Below are 17,885 nucleotides of genomic sequence, written 5' to 3'. Positions count from 1 at the left end.
GCGTCTATGCCCCCTCCCTAGCTCATTTTTTCCGCAATGTCACCGAATCAAAATTCTGAGATAGCCATTTTATTCATCATAGTCGAAAAACTTAATAACTATGTCTTTGGGGACGACTTACTCTCCCACAGTCCCCGTGGGAGGGGCTACAAGTTACAAACTTTGACCAGTGTTTACGTTTAGTAATGGTTATTGAAGTGTACAGACGTTTTAAGGGGATTTTCTGGTTTTTTGAGGGGAGTTACATGAGAGGATCTTTCTATGGGGGAATTTGCCATGGCGGAAGAGAATTTCAATGAAGGGAGCGCAGGATTTTCTAGCATTATTTAAAAAACAATGAAAAAATATATATGAGAAGTTTTTTCAACTGAAAGTAAAGAGCAGCATTAAAACTTAAAACGAACAGAAATTATTACGCATAACAGCGGTTCACCTCCTCGTAATACCTCGCTCTTTACGCTAAAGTATTTTTAGTAATTTCAACTATTTATTCTACGGCCTTTGTGATTCAGGGATCATTCTTAAGGAATTGGGACAAAATTTAAGCTTTAGTGTAAAGAGCGAGGCATTGACGAGGGGATGAACCCCCTCGTATACGTAATAAAAACATACGAATATAGAAGTTCGTTACGTAAGATAATTCGTAAGTTATGTATTTTTTACTAATGAAAACGTTCGTAAAATATTAAAAGTACTATTTGCCTTTTTAAGTAATCCAAAAATTTGAGGGCGACTAGGCCTCCTCCCTCGCTCCTTTTTTCTCAAAATCTTCCGATTAATGAGAAAGCCATTTAGCCAAATTAATATGTATTAATATGCCATTAACCATTAACAAAATTAATATGTAAATTTCGTTTTAATTATTTATGTGCGGAGAGCCAAAATCAAAACATGCATTAATTCAAAAACGTTCAGAAATTTAATAAAAAACATTTTTTTTTTCACTGGAAGTAAGGAGCGACATTAAAACTAAAATTAAACAGAAATTACTCGGTGTATGTAAGGGTATTTTCCTCATCAACGCCCCGCTTTTTACACTAAAGTAATTTACTGTTTTAAAAAACAGAGTTAAAAGAAAGAGTCAGACTTTAGCGTAAAGAGCGGGGCGTTAAGGAGGAAGATCCCCTTACATATACGGAGTAATTTCTGTTAGTTTTAATGTCGCTCCTTACTTCAAGTTAAAAAAAACTTAAACTTTTTATTTAATCATTATTACAGACAACATTTTTAACAAGACACTAAAGCTCCCCAATCTTGTTATGAATTTATAAACGGTAGAAATGCGTTGTAGGTGGAATCATTGATTGCAATATCAAATATACATCTATATATATATATATATATATATATATATATATATATATATAGTATATCGATATATAATAACAAGCATAACGAGTGAGAAATATGTTTCATTGCTCCTTATGTCCGCTCCTGTCAGTGCCTCTGAGGTACATGAATTGACCTAGTACTTGACCCCTTAAAACAAATCAGACCCCGGATCATTCAATTGGAAAATTATTTGCCATTCAGCTCATCTGAGCCTCTGGTCAAATATATTAAAGTTGTATCTAGAAAGCGAAACACAATATTTGACCAAGCGGCACGAAAAAAACCACTTAGATAATGATAAAAAATAATTATAATGAACATTTATTACAGGGACATTTCGGCTAAAGCGGTAAGTATGCCAAAGCAATATTTGCTTTATGTGCCTTTCGTACGTTTTTAAAACGCCCAGGCGTTTTTACACGAAAGGAAACCATTTATTAATAACACAAAACAAATATATATATATATATATATATATATATATATATATATATATATATATATATATATATATATATACGTATAATTTATGTGTGACCCACTACAGAAACAGGACAAGCGGAGAGACAAAAGAAAAGAAAAAACATGGAATGTAAATAAACATTCCTTAAGACAAAAACAACAAAAGCAAATGCATAAAAACAATTCAAGCTTTTCTTTTAACTTTGGATCGGACTTTTTATAAGACATCAAAATATCAATATTGGTTTTTCCGCAATAAAAAAAAAAAAAACTATTTAAGGCTTATCGATATTTTTATTGCAAATCTTAGTCTAATATTACAAGTGTAGAATTCAGGAGTCAAATCCTATTAAGTATTAACAGTTACAGTTACTGTTAACTATTAACAGTTGTAATATTCCTGAAGTTCCAACTTAATAAATGAGTTGAAAACTCTGATATATAAACTTAAAAATAAATCGAAAGTAGCTTATATTAGACGTCACATAAAGCAAGCAGAAATTGCCACGAACGAAGAAATTCAACCCGAAACGAACAGAAATAAAAATAAATTATGAAGGAAAACTTAGAATTTACATGGATTACCATAAATAAGGGTAATTTTACATACCCTCAATACCAATCCCCAATACAGAAAAAGGCTATATTGCCATTCTTCCTTTACCGAATTAATCTAAAAAAAAACATTTCGAAAAAACTTGAAAAACTTGAAGAACGAACCGAAATTAATGTTAAAAAGAGGAATAAAATTATTTGGGATTTCCCCAAATATCTTGCACAAACAGAGCGGCAAAAACTATTGGGCTCAGAGGCGTCAAAGCTTTAAATCCGGCCTGTGTGAAACGAAATCTTGAGCTGGTGAGCTTTCAGCAAATAATATCATTATATATCCAACATTCAGTTAAATTTACTAGTTCTTGCTAAAACTGTTAATTTATTTTGGAATAAAAAAATATTTTGAAATGGGGAATTTTGAAAAAATTTGAAACTTTGGCAATCAAAATCGAACAGAATATAATTAAAAAAAAAACTTTCCGAAAAAGAAGTTTTCTAAATAAAAGTAAAGGTCATATTATATTTAAGATCAGAAGAAATGGAAACCTACAAAAACTGAAACTCAGACAAACCAGAAATCAAACAGTTCGTGGTAACGAACTGTAGTAAGGAGCGACCCGACTCAATAGTAAACGAAACCCTAAAAATCGGAATTTTGATGCTAAAAGATACATCAAAAGAATCGGATTTTCATGCTGATTTTAAATATATTAGTTTCATCAAATTTCGTCTTTGTCATCAAAAGTTAAGAGCCCGAGAAAATTTACCTTATTTTGGAAAATAGGGGTAAACACCCCCTAAAAGTCATAGAATCTTAACGAAAATCACATCATCATATTCAACGTAACAGAGAACCCTTTAGCAAAAGTTTCAAGCTACTATCTACAAAAATGTGGAATTTCGCATTTTTTGCCAGAAGACAGATCACGGGTGCGTGTTAATTTTTTTTCTTTCTTTCTTTTTCCCAGGGGTCATCGTATCGACCAATTGGTCATAGAATGTCTCAAGAGGGCTCATTCAAATGGAAATAAAAAGTTCTAGTACCCTTTTAAGTGACCAAAAAATTGGAGGGCAACTAGGCCCCCCTCCCACGCTCATTTTTTTCCAAAAGTCAACAGATCAAAGTTTTGATGTACCCATTTTGTTCCGAATAATTGAAAACCATAATAACTATGTCTTTGGGGATGACATACTCCCCCACGGTCCCTGGGGGAGGGGCTGCCAGTTACAAACTTTCACTAGTGTTTACATACAGTAATGGTTATTGGGAAGTGTATAGACGTTTTCAGGTGGATTCTTTTGGTTTGGGGGGTTGGGTTGAAAGGAGGGGGCTATGTGGGGGTTCTTTCCTTGGAGGAATATGTCAAGGGGAAAGAGAAACTCAATAAAAAGGGCGCAGGATTTTCTAGCATTACTATAAAAAAACAATGAAAAAATAAACATGGAAAAGTTTTTTCAATTGAAAGTAACGAGTAGCATTTAAACTTAAAACGAACAGAGATTATTAAGCATATGAGGGGCTCTAAAAATACTTTAGCATAAAGAGCGAGGTATTTAGGAGGAGATAAATACATCGCTCTTTATGCTAAAGTATTTTTAGTAATTTCAACTACTTATTCTACGGCCTTTCTGATTCAGGGGTCATTCTTAAAGAATTGGGACAAAACTTAAGATTTAGTATAAAGAGCGAGGTATTAACGAGGGGACAAACCCCCTCATATACATAATAAAAATATAAGAATATAAAAGTTTGTTACGTAAGTTAATTCTTAAGTTACGTATATTTTTTACTAATAAAAACGTTCGTTAAAAATTAAAAGTTATAGTTGCCTTTTTAAGTAACCGAAAAATTGGAGGGCAACTGCGCCTCCTTCCCCACCCCTCTTTTCTCAAAATCGTCTGATCAAAATTGAGCAACACTTTGGTTTTGTTTCTTCGCTATCGATAAGCAATCACATGATCAAAGGCTATTCCTCAGCGTTGAAAAAAAACAACAACAAAACAGTATCGAAAGAAGGGACTAAATTGACTTTGCAGCCAGTTGAACTTTCTCCTTTTCAATCGTAGACCTCGTGACGGATGAAAACTGGGAACAATATCTTATATAATCTAGTTGGTATTATAAAGCTATCCCTAACTTTTCAGAATCAAAATACCATAGATGACATTCTATTGATTATTACAAAAACTATCTCATTGTTTTACATTCTCATTTATGCTTATTTCTTCACTATCGATTAAACGATGAAGTTGTCAGCCTGTCGAAGTTTTTAAAACGGTGTGTTCAAACAAGAACGCAATCAGACATCACATGACCAAAGGCTATTCCTCATTGTTGAAAAAACAACAACTACAAAATAATACCGAAAGAAGGGACTAAATTGACTTTGCAGCCAGTTGAACTTTATCCTTTTCAATCGTAGACATCGTGACGGATGAAAACTTGGAACAATATCTTATATAATCTAGTTGGTATTATAAAGCTATGCGTAACTTTTCAGGATTAAAATGCCATAGGTGACACTAATTATTACGAAACTACCTCATTGTTTTACGCTATCGTTTGTACCCGTTGCGTTAACACTTAATTCTGTCAGATTTAAAGAGATCGAATACAATGTGCACCAATTTACACAAATTTCTAGCCCAAAGTGAACGGAGTCTTACTTATAAGTCCCTCTTCCGTGATTGACATCAAGTTCACCGAAACAAATAAATGGGTACACCAACTAGCAAAAGTTACAAACCACTCATCTCTGAAGAAGATTGTAGCCCAACAGCCGATTATTACTTACAAGTCCCCTACATGTCTTACCACTGGAACCAAATTGGTTTAACCATCAAATACACCGGAAACAAATAATAGGTACACCAACTAGCAAAAGTGGCAAAACCCTCATTTTCGAAGATGATTATGAGCTAACAGCCGTTTCTCGCCCAAAGTGAGCCGATTTTTACTTATAAGTCCCTCTCCCGGGATAGGCATCAAGTTCACCGGTGGTGTTGGTACACCAACTAGCAAAAGTTGCTAGCCCCTCATTGCCGAAGGTGATTATTACCTAACAGCCGACTTTTGCTTACAACTCCTCTATAAGTCTCACAATTTGTATTGGCCTAGATTTCGTTTCAGTGTTTACCTTACTACTGAAGTTGTCAACCCCTTGAAATTTTCAAACTGGTATATCTCATGAAGGAATTTTTGTACCAAAAAATGGATGTCATATACTTTGATCAGCTCATCAAGAGCTATCGATTGCCGTCGAAAAAAAATTCTATCCGTCTTAGTTCAAAAGTTGATTTATTTTTGTCGTAGGCCAACTTTCTAACGTCACCACTTAGAAAGGAGCAAAGGATAAGCTCCAATTTCTTTAGCAATGAAAGAACTTTTAAAGTTTATTAGGCACATCTGATACCATTTCTCTACTGCAATCCCAAGTCCGAAAAACCGAATGATAAACTCAGCTGAAATCACGAACAGAAATGGGTAGAAACAATAGATGGCACCACTTTCGGACCCGTGGGAAAATGCCACATTTTTGTTTCTGTAAATTTTTCTATTTATCACTCAAAGAAGATATATCTGCTATGGGGCCGGGTAACTACGGCATATTTTTAACACTTATAGATTTTAGTCCATCTTCAATTTGAAAGTGGTGCCTGCCTGCTTGCCTGCTAGAACAGAGCTTTCCACTCGAAAGCATTAGCATGGATGAAACGAAAGCTTTGCACAACTTCAGATACTCGTCTCTGACGTAGGCTATATAACTCTACTTCACTTCGCACACTATAGGTTCTGGCTCGTGGACAAGCAAAAACCATCCTTTTTGGCCTCAGGCAAGAGCTCTGCGGAGCTTTCCAAAATGTTGTCATATTCATCAATCCGGCCTGAGGACCACACTTTGCGTGAAAACCACACAGGTTAGACCCTTACCAGTTTCCAGGAATAAGCTGAGATCGGCGGCACAGGAAAAAAAGACAAAAAAAAAAAACGGACAAAACCAAAGTGTTGCTCTCGCAACACAATTAAATAAACAATCATAGCAAACAAACAAACAATAGTTACTAATATAAATGAGTAAATACATCTTAAAACGAGTAAAACTTCTATTGAATATGCAAATCCAGCTTGAAAAGAACAAAAATCTCTACAAAGAAGTTTGGGTTATGCTTCCCTCTTTCACTGTAAAAGTCTAAAACCTACTGCGTCATTGGCGCTTTACTGAAAACTATATGTGTCTTGAGCATTCTTGAAAAGTACAAATAAAATCAAATTGAATGTTTGATATATAATGCGATTAATTGCTGAAAGATCATCAGTTCAAGATTTTATTTCACTGTAATTTTATTATCATTTTCAAAGCTGCAATAACTGGAAAAGAAAACATTTGTAATATAATTCGTTTTCAGTGAAGCACCAATGAAGTAGTATGCTTTAGACTTTTTCATTTAGGGAAGGGGGCAGTATCCAAACTCTTGTTTGTAGTGAAGCTATATTTGTCTTGAACAGTCTTGGAAAGAGCTAATAAAATAAAACTAATATATAATGATATTAATTGCTGAAAGCTCATCAGTTCAAAATTTAATTTTACTGTAATTGTTATGTTTATTTCCAATGTTGTAATAAGTAAATGGAAAATATTTATAATATAATTCATTTTCAGTAAAGCGTCAATGACGCAGTAGGTTTTAGACTTTTAAAGTGAAAGAAGGAGGGAATATCTAAACTCTTGTTTTTAGTAATTTTTGTTAGTTTCAAGCTTGATTTGCGTATTTAAGTTCCACGCGTTTTAAGATTTATATATTCATTTACACTATTTCCTATTGTATATTTGTTTGCTAAGATTGTTATTTCTTTTCGTTTTGGGTTTCATTTATACTTCAATAGCAAAACATTTTTTTATTTTAGGCTTTATTTGCAGATTCAATTTAAGCTTTACTGGTTTTAAGATTTATTTATTCATTTATATTAGCACCTCTTTTATGTTGTTTTTTTTTGCTATTTTATTTCTGTTCGTTTTGGGTTTTATATATTTTTAATAGTAATTTCTGGTCGTTTTTAGTTTGAATTTTAATAATTACGTGTATCTGCTGATCTTAAATTTAATATGGCCTTTACTTTTCTTCGAAAAACTTCTTTCTCGGAAAGTTTTCAAAACTAATTTTCGTTCGTTTTTGCTTGAAAAAATTTTCCAGTTTTTAAAAAATTCCTTATTCCAAAATCAAGTTCTTTTTCAATATCAAAGTAACAAAGGATCAAAGTAAAGAAAACATCAAAGTAAACAAAGTATCAAAGTAAAGAAAGTATCTAAGTAACAATAAGAGGCCTGCATAACTGACAGCCCTTGCACCGCAAATGAAAGTTGGCACGTAAATCAATAAATCTGAATATCAAAGTAAACAAATTTTTATCGGATACATTTGGGAAAAAGGGCGTGGGGGGCTAGTTACCCTCCGATCACTTTTGACTCTTTAAAATGGCCACTAGAACTTTCGACTTTCAATCGAATGAGCCCCCTCCAAAGTTTATACGATGACCCCTTCCATATGAAGTGCCTCTGGGGAAAAAAACTAAAGATTGGAGACGTATGGCCTTTACTACAGGCAACGCTATAGCGTTGCCTCTGAAACAAAACATAATTTCTATATAATTTTTTTAATTAAATTAAAAGAATCAAATGCTGCTTAAGTTTCCAGGAATTCTTTTACCGATATCAACATGCTTGTAACAATCGGTTTAGCTTTAATAGTCTAATGCGTAATGCAATTTCATCATTTTTCTCCTTTTAAATCTAATCTTTTCAAATAAGTAGAACATCAATTGGTGAAATTAAACTTTCCTTTTGAGGTATTTGTTTAATTTTCACTAAAGCAAACTGACTATCCAACCTTTTGAGGGGATTTAAGAACAGAAGCACCACACTTATTCGTTTTAAAACATATGAATGTTTATTTGATGATTTTCTTAGTTTTAATATTTTTAATACCATGTTTTGGTCACTGTTTTTCTTCCTTTTAATTCATTTCCTTCAAACACGTAGAAAGAATAATAAATAAAACTCTGAATCTATTTAGTTTTTAGTAAAGCACATATGACAGCATAGCCTTTTGAGGATTCGGGGGAGGGGGGGGGCACAGAAAAAAAAATAGTTTCTTCTTTATTATTTTAAATAAAAACCATTCTTACAAAAAAAAAATATAAGAAAAAAAAAACTGTGAAAACCTTTCCCGAAAGCAGACAGCCTCAAGCTAATCTGTTGCTTGGATCTTTGCAGCACGATAAAAGTAACGTAGAACGCCAGGGTTGGGTAAGAAAGCTAATAGCGCACAGTAACAAGATACGTTTTGTTTTATCATGTTGCTTCATTATTTAATTTCATTCCAGTTTAAGAAATTTCTAAAAGAAAAAGTTAGTTTCCCCACCCCGTTGTTGAATAGTAGCTTGGGATCCATATCCGGGGATAGGAAATATCCTTTAGGGGAAAGTAGGGTTTCAGGGCCCTCCCTAAAAATTTGCAAAAACTGCAAGCCTATTAGTGTGTTTAATATGTCTAAAAACTTATTTTGGGAAATTATTTGATAACGGATACCGAACACGAAACGGTAAAAAAAAAAAGTAGCGTGGGTCTGCCCTATGTCTTCAATAACACATTTTTCTTCAAGTAGGAATGAAGAACAGTTACTTAAAAGAAAACTAGCGTTATCGTATTTTGTTCTGTATTGGCGTTAATATAATAAAAACTTAGTCTAAAATACACCTCTTAACTCATTCCAATTTTATTTCTTAACAAAAAATTATCCTGGCAACACATGAGCCAGTTTCTCACCAATTATAATTTTAAGACTTACTTAATATGTATTAGTATTACACCTATCTTACCCTATCAAACTTAAAAGAAAACTAGCGTTATCGCAATCTTTTCTGTATTGGTGTTAATATAATAAAAACTTAAACTAAAATATACCTCTTAACCCATTCCAATTTTATTTCTTATCTAAAAATTATCCTGGCAACACATGAGCCAGTTTCTCACCAATTATAATTTTAAGACTTACTTAATATGTATTAATATTTTCTAAATTTTGATAAGAAACCTCCCCATCCAAATGATGCCTATGGTGAGTGAATTAATCAAGGGTGGCAAAAGCACCTCCTAAAAGGTCCAAATTTTTTGATAATTGATTTTCAAAACACCGAAAATTTTTCAGTAAAAAAAGAGCAAAAATTCGATTCTGGATTTCATTTGACCCGTAATGTTCAAATTTCTTTCAAAATGGTTTAAAAATAGACTTTTTAAGCCGGCTTCCTGTAAAAACTAAATCTAGCCTTTCTGCCCGCCTCCTCCTCATCCAAAAAATGGAACAGTCTCTACATTTAATTATTAACGATGCGAACACCCGAAAAATAAGAAAAAAAATTTGAGCTTTTTAAAATCGCCTACCCTGGTATCTTTAAGACAGTAATTCATTTTCTAGCAACTCTTTCATTGATCAAAGAAATGACTGGCTAGTTTGCAAAGCGTAGAAACTCAAATCACTTAAAACCTTGCCAACGGGTCCGTCTTTTGAAGTGTTTTGGCCATCTAAATAATTGGAAGAATTTCTTCAATTAAGGAGCATAAGAAGTAACATGACTTTAATTATAGGATATTTTCAGAAGACAAAGAAAGGAAACAATTAAGGTTTTGTTACTGGCACGCGTCGCCACAAGGTTAGGGCTGACCGACCACAAGCACAAAAATCATGATTTTCTAACAGCGGACGTGCGCGGTTTTTTGTGGCATCGGTAATGACGACCTCAGGAAATTAAAGGTGATAGTCAAGATAGTAATTGTAGTCGTGTTTGAAAGAACGGCATCCGCTGGTTAATGGACGTTACCTGACGCCGGACGTAGTTTTATGAGCTAGTTAAGAGAATTTTCTGAATGTTAAATATTTGTTTTGTGATACGTTTGACTTTAGTCAGGTTTAAATACGAAGGTTTCTTATTTTATGGAATAAAATTACAGGAATTAAAAAAGGAAAAATATTAGAGCACCTAAAGCCCATTCATAAAAAGATTTTCCTAACACTAAGATTTAGCTAGCACTGATTTTTAGCCAATCAGATTTTTCGTACAATTTTCTGATTGGCGTAGTTAGCACTATGTAAATCACCGTATCACTAAAATTTTATTGTGGATAGGCCATAGATAGCACAAATTCAAACTTACAAGGAAGCGTGAAGAACGTTAATTATTCAGGTTAAACACCAATGCATTGCGTCATCTCAAACTAACCAATTCACATCAAGTGTCATGTATTAGCAAACACTTTTCCAGCGCCATGACGAAATACAAGTTCGGAGAATTTAAGTGACTCGACCCCATTGCCCCTCAGGCCCCTGTCGCGAGGAAAATGTAAAATTTAACTATAAAACGGTCAAGCACGGTAAGAAGGAGTTTCAAGCATCACAGCAAGGAATATGAAACCTTACAACAAGGTATTTCAGACATCATGGTTGGTGGTGCTTATCTTCAAAGTGGTCGTATACCTTAATAACTAGCACTAATTATGGTACAAACCATATACAGGATATAGACCTTTGTCAATACATTAATTTGGTTATAGTTGCCTATATACAAATCCTAAAAAATTTCAGTATTAATAAATTGCGACTCATATCAATGCCCCTTACTCCCCAGGGAAGTTCATATAGGTACATTTTTCGATTCCTAGAATTTACCCCCCCCCCCCTGTACAAAAAATTTCCCTATTTCCAACACGTATAAGGTCGGCTATGGGGAGAAAAGTAGGATATTATCTCTTACTTCTAACTAAAATGTATATTTGTCTGGAATGCTTGTCCTAGTACATGCCATGATGACAAAAATAGAGGGATGGGACTCTTTCTCCATATAAGGATCGGATGAGGTAGAGACCCCAAAAGGAAAAACTAGAACAATTTGCCTGGCCTTGCTTTCCACTGGCTAGCTAGAACAATTTGCCTGGTCTGAGGCCCCTTTCTGGTAGACATTCTAATGATAATGACTTAAGGGCCCTCTTCCCTCCTTCTCCCCAAATGGCAGAACAGGCAAGGGCTCCCAAGAGGCGAAATTCCGACATTAGGTTTTACTCCCCATTTAAATAGGCTGAAATGCGATTGCTCCCCTCCTCCAATGTTGAATCGGTCCAAGACTTCAACAAAGTAGGTATAGTACATAGATCGCCACTCCTAACTAGGTTTGGCGGATATCTAATAAACTCATCGAATCATTGTTTTTGTTACATGAGTTGAGAAACCCCATTTTCTTTCACCCGCAGAGTACAGAATGAAACCGGATCCCAAAAGGCATGGATGGAACATAAGCTTTTATTTTCTGCCAAGTTTTGTACATATCCGACAATCACTTCTGTTAAATTTCCTGATGAATGAAAAAAATTTGGCTTCCCACCACGGTTGGTTGAGATCCGACTGCCTATTCATTTCCACATCGGGACACTTAACAATTTAGGAGACCACTTCCCCACAAATCAGATTGGGTAAGCACCGACAAAAGGCACAGCTATGTTACTTACTTTTATTTCCGACTAAATTTGGTCGAGCTTGGAAGAAGGGGTTATCAAAGCTCAAGCTTGGTTGAAATCCGTTGTTCTCTGCTAGATGCCCTGATGAAAATATAATAGGGGTCCCTTCCCCGCAGTGGTTGCACGGTTCCGCATATAAAAAATGTATAACTAGGACCCTAGTACTCACTTTCCAAAAAGTTAAGTAGGGATCATACAACCTCTTTTTCCATATATGCTATTGCCAATATTTGGGATAGACAACAGGTCAGATCAGATAAAGCCTTTTAAAGAGTACAGCTTTCAACCGAGGTTCTTTGAGATCAGACAGTATATTTTGTTTGATGTCCTGATAATAAGAGCGTAGGGAAACTGATTTACGTCTTTCAATCCTCTGCAAAGCTCAGGTCTGATTTTTATCCACAAAAGTCATAACTAAAATACCAGTCGTTACTCCCCACCAAATTTAGTCGTGATTCGACGATCCATACATATCCCAACGAAATTTTTTAGAACAACTGATCTTCTCAGATTCATCTTTCCCATGCCAGAAGTTCCGAAGCTTCAGCTCTTGCCATTATCGTGCTTCAAGCCGAGAAAAAAGAGGAGGAAAAAACAAACAATGGAAATACAAATATTACACGCAGATATGACTGACTGAGGCGTTCAAGCGTGCTTTTTGTCAGTTCTCAACTAGGGTTGCTGCAGATAAGCAGTGTTATACCATGTACAACGGCACCTTGCACTATTGAGAGACAAATATGACGCTAGTCCTTAGCCCAGTCTAATCACTCGGCTCATAGGCTATAAGCATCTGTTGAATCTTCACCAGAAGGAATCAGGAGACTTGATTCCAAGCGAAGATCAAATAACCTCCTTATGGATACGCTTCTGGATGGATACGCAGCGCCATCAAATTGTTTTTGACTCCTTTTACGTAGTACTCTTCTCAGGAGTTTAATTCCTTTGGGTAGTCGTATTCCATATCTGTATTTAATGAATTAATTAATGCTGTTATCGAACTTAATTTCCTTTAAACAAACCTTAAGAGATTTGATTTTTCAAACAAAAATATTTTTAAGTCAAATTTTGAGATTTCACGGCGTTTTAACGTATTTTTGCGAAAATTTTCCAGAGACAGCAATCCTGGACAAATTCTCCTCCCCCACCTGGCTCGATATTCTTTGACACTGTCGATATGATCCAGAAACAAAGTTAAATTAGTGGCAATCAAGATGATTCTGACGCCAACCAAGCAATGAATGTCAGTACAACTATGCACTTCCTGCTGCAAAAATTTTGCTTATTGATTTTCTCTAGGGAGGGGGGATTGTCGCAGGCTCCACAAAAAAACAAGACATACGTTCCATATTGGATCATCCCTATGGCTAAATTCAAATAGAGCTAACTGACATAAAATTTACATTCGTCACAAGTTTTATTTCCTTTTTTGCGCCATTTCATTCGATGGATAGTTAGCAAATCTTTGCTCATCGCGCTAAGTTAATTTTTTGGGGGATTAAGGAATCCAGAAGCTACATATGAAGTGTTCCCAAGAACAGGGGAAGAAAATATTCATGTTCTAATCAGAAAGGCGCATACAGATAAGTTTCGCGTCTCTTCTTTATTTCAAGCTTCCGAAATTTTTGGCCATCTGGCTTGTTTCAGTCAGCAATCACATCTTTGAAAACTACCGGTTAGGCTAATTAAAATCAACAACATTAGGATATCCTATGCGGATAACCAGGTAAAAACTATCCGAATAAATGAAGATCTAGTGCTGCAAAACCGGGTTCCGCTAAAAGCCTATTAACACAAAAGGGAAGGAAATGACCAAACATGGCTTATTTCCAGGAAATGAAAAAAAGAAGAGAAAAGGCAATCGGCAGAACAACTAAAGAGAAGAAATTTGAAAATAAATTCTCTTGTTAAAAAGACAATAGGAATCAATTTGAGAAGGAGAAGACCCCTGACACCGCTAGTCAAAACTGAGATGCAAACGCTATCTAAAGTTATTACTCGTAACGTACGAGCTTTGTAGTGGTAGAGTTCTTTTCATTATACGATGTCCCTCGGCTGAACAAATCAACAATGCAACTTATGGCTAAACCGTGGAGGCTAAAGTTAAAGCAAGCAAGGACAGTTCTTCCATAAAAGTGATGGAGTTTCTTGTGGTTCCAAACCTGTTATTCCTATTGAAAACATCAAGGACGTGCAATCAGTCTACAGGTTTAAGTCTCCTCTAAATCTGACATAATACAAGAGCGGTTTGCTAGCATCAGTCAAGAAAAAGACCATCCACCCCCGCAGTACAGACACCTTACCCAAAAGAAGAAGCCAGATACACCCCTACCCCAACAAAAAATACGGGAATGTGAGAAAGGAAATCAGTGAATGCATAATCAGTTACCTTGTTTTGTTGCTGTCGCATCTTAGCAGCAAAAAGGACGGGCAAAAATGTCGTTTTCGTTTGACCTTTTGATCTAGTAAATTTCACCAAACAGAACCAAAATTCTACTAACAAATCTCCCACACTAGCGGCTACTAAAAAGTCCAATTTACTCTATCGCTGATTTAAATGTCGCCAAACAGAACCAAAATTCTGCTAACAGATCCCACACACAAGCGGCTTGAAACATTTAATTCATTTCTTTATCTGCCACACCTTAAGCTCAACCAAAATCAAATTTTTCAATTCCATTTTTCGAGAAATCAAGAATTTTTTCCGGAGAGAGGGTTTACAAAAAAAGCATACAAAAACACATCATAAATGTGTTTATATTCATTCTTCTCTCACCGTGGACTATTAGCTACTAAGGTGACATTCGTTCTCCAATTGTATCAGCTCTGAATAAGAGGTTATCAATATTTGAAGGGATAAGAATGAGTGGATGTGGGAAGATTGACAAGAACACTGGGGAGAGAAAACCATCAAACCCCCCAAAAAGAGCCTATTGTAAGAGAAATATTGGTTAAATCATATAAATTTGAACATTCGGACGAGACTTTGACGAGAGAGAAAAAAATCACTCTGATTGCTTCAACTTGATCTATTTTAGGTCACAAAGTTATTATTATTATTTAATTTAATTATTATTATTTTTTACAAGACAACCTTGACTATTCTGTACGTCGTCTGAAACATATAGATCAGAATGACCCGTAATTCCGAAGATGTAAACGCAATAACAACAAATAGTATAGATCGTACAAGATACTTCATAATATTTCCAATATTCCCTTATGAAATCTTGTCGTCAATTTTTGTTTTAATGATAAAGTATACGATTATTAAAAGATAAAACTCGTCATTTATGGTATTAGCCAGAATCCAACTTGTTATGGGTGGGCAAGGCCGTACCCGGGGAAAATTTACCTCTCCCCCCGATATATTTTTCCGACTCGTAAAAACGTAACAAATGAATATAAACAAATTTTCGATGCATTTTTAAAAGTCTTTTTTATACCCCCCCTTTCTCTAGAAGAAAAATCATGGATACATTCTAGTGGATGGAAAGGGGTTCGGGATGATTTTACGGGATTACACTAAAGCAATTATATAAGTAGAGTCAGGACTGGGAGAAAAAATACACATCTTTCAATACTACAGCGTCTGGACGCTTTAAGCAACGCCAATACCATCAATAGAAAAAAAAATAATCGCTAACCTCATAATCCATTTCTTGGTCGAATATGTCATAGATGTCCTCATCAAACCCTCCTTCCAGAGTGTTTTCAGGGCCAAATGGGTCTTTGTTGGCATAATCAGTTTTTAGGTCTATAGGCATTTCAATCCAATCTGTTTGTACGGATGTTTCAACGACCCGTAATCGTGAGTCTTAAAAACAAAATTTGCTAAAGCTGTAAAATCTCAATATAATAGTGACTATTAGATATATTTATTACAAGAAATTCTTATCACAAGCCCTTATTTAAAAAAACAACACTCAATCTTAGAAAACATTAAATAAAAAAAACAAGTTTTTTTAACTGAAAGTAAGGAGCGACATTAAAACTTGAAACGACCAGAAATTACTTCGTATATGAAAGAGGCTGCTTCCTCATCAACGCCCCGCTCTTTACGCTAAAGTTTGACTCTTTCTCTCAATTCTTCTTTTTAAAACAGTAAAAAACTTTAGCGTAAAGAGCGGGGCGTTGATGAGGAAGCAGCCTCTTTCATATACGAAGTAATTTCTGGTCGTTTTAAGTTTTAATGTCGCTCCTTACTTTCAGTTAAAAAAACTTGTTTTTTTATTTAATTTCTGGACGTTTTTGAATCAATGCATGTTTTGATTTTGGCTCTCCGCAGAGGAATAATTAAAACAAAATTTGCATTTTTTTTTTTTGGCTAAATGGCTTTCTCATAATTTTGATCGAATGATTTTGAGAAAAAAAGAGCGGGGGAGGAAGCCTAGTTGCCCTCCGGTTTTTTGGTTACTTAAAAAGGCAACTAGAATTTTTGATTTTTTACGAATATTTTTATTAGTAAAAGATTTACGTAACTTATAAATTAGCTTAAGTAAAGAACTTTTGTATTCTCATATTTTTATTACATATCTGAGGGGGTTCCCCCCTTGTCAGATCCTCGCTCTTTACATTAAAGCTTAAATTTTGTCCCAATTCATTAAGAATGACCCCAGAATCACAAAAGCTGTAGAATAAATAGTTGAAATTACTAAAAATACTTTAGCGTAAAGAGCGAGGTATTAGGAGGAGGTGAGCCCCTCAAATGGGTAATAATTTCTGTTTGTTTTAAGTTTTAATGCTGCTCCTTACTTCCAGCTGAAAGAACTTTTTCATATTTATTTTTTCATTTTTTTTTAAATAATGCTAGTATCGATGGAGTGCAACTCCATCGATGGAGTTGCAAGAATGCAACTATCGATGGAAAGTTCCCCCAGCATATCCCCCTCTTCTCAACCCCTCCCCCAACCAGAAAAATCCTCCTGAAAACGCCTGTACACTTCCCAATAACCATTACTATATGTAAGCACTGGTCAAAGTTTGTAACTTGTTGCCCCTCCCACGGGGACTGTGGGGGAGTAAGTCGTCCCCAAAGACATAGTTATAAGGTTTTTCGACTACGCTGAATAAAATGGCTATCTCAGAATTTTGATTTGTTGATTTTGGTAAAATAATTAGCTTGGGAGGGGGCCTAGGTGCCCTCCAATTTTTTTGGTCACTTAAAAAGGGCACTAGAACTTTTCATTTCCGTTAAAATGAGCCCTCTTGCAACATTCTAGGACAACTGGGTCGATACGATCACCCCTGGGAAAAAGAAAAAAAAAAAACAAAAAAACAAATAAACACGCATCCGTGATCTGCCTTCTGGCATAAAATACAAAATTCCACATTTTTGTAGATAGGAGCTTGAAACTTCTACAGTAGGATTCTCTGATACGGTGAATCTGATGGTGTGATTTTCGTAAAGATTCTATGACTTCTAGGGGGCGTTTCCCCCTATTTTCTAAAATAACGCAAATTTTCTCAGGCTCGTAACTTTTGATGGGTAAGACTAAACTTGATGAAACTTATATATTTAAAATCAGCATTAAAATGCGATTCTTTTGATGCAAGTATTGGCATCAAAATTCTATTTTTTAGAGTTTTGGTTACTATTGAGCCGGGTCGCTCCTTACTACAGTTCGTTACCACGAACTGTTTGATTTGATTTAGGAAAATGGCAGATCTGTTTATTTGGTCAATATCGTAACAGATCTGATTTTTTTTTTTTTTTTCACACGAAGTTTTTTTTCACACGAATTTAAAACTGAAAATAAGCCAAAATTAAGTCATATAAATGACAGACTTAAAATAAGCAGAAACTACTATGAATGAAGAAGGGTAAATTAAAGATAATCTGAATTAAAATGAACAATTACACCAAACTTAAAATGACCGCAAATTGTCACAAATAAGAGCGTTGCCTCCTCTCAACCCACCCAAAACGCTTTACTGGGACCTATATACATGTTTAGACTAAAAAATTTTTTG

The 17,885-nt window shown here is 34.9% G+C and overlaps 1 protein-coding gene across 3 annotated transcripts in view; it reads right to left on the bottom strand.

Annotated features, from left to right (window-relative positions):
• Positions 1 to 14,870: 14,870 nt before the first annotated feature.
• LOC136028506 (E3 ubiquitin-protein ligase PDZRN3-B-like) overlaps positions 14,871 to 17,885 on the bottom strand; it is a 47,617-nt gene continuing 44,602 nt past the window's right edge. For 2 of the 3 annotated variants that reach the window (XM_065706352.1, XM_065706358.1), the window contains exon 5: positions 15,518 to 15,729. In XM_065706352.1, the coding sequence (XP_065562424.1) occupies positions 15,533 to 15,729 (197 nt within the window). In that variant the 3' untranslated portion in view covers positions 15,518 to 15,532. Of the gene's footprint in view, positions 15,730 to 17,885 lie in introns of all 3 variants that reach the window. The other variant, XM_065706364.1, reaches the window with a different exon arrangement.

Source organism: Artemia franciscana, chromosome 1 (assembly GCF_032884065.1).
Source record: "Artemia franciscana chromosome 1, ASM3288406v1, whole genome shotgun sequence".
In the NCBI taxonomy this organism is placed as follows: Eukaryota; Metazoa; Arthropoda; class Branchiopoda; order Anostraca; family Artemiidae; genus Artemia; species Artemia franciscana.
This window is presented reverse-complemented; position numbering and strand designations above follow the sequence as displayed.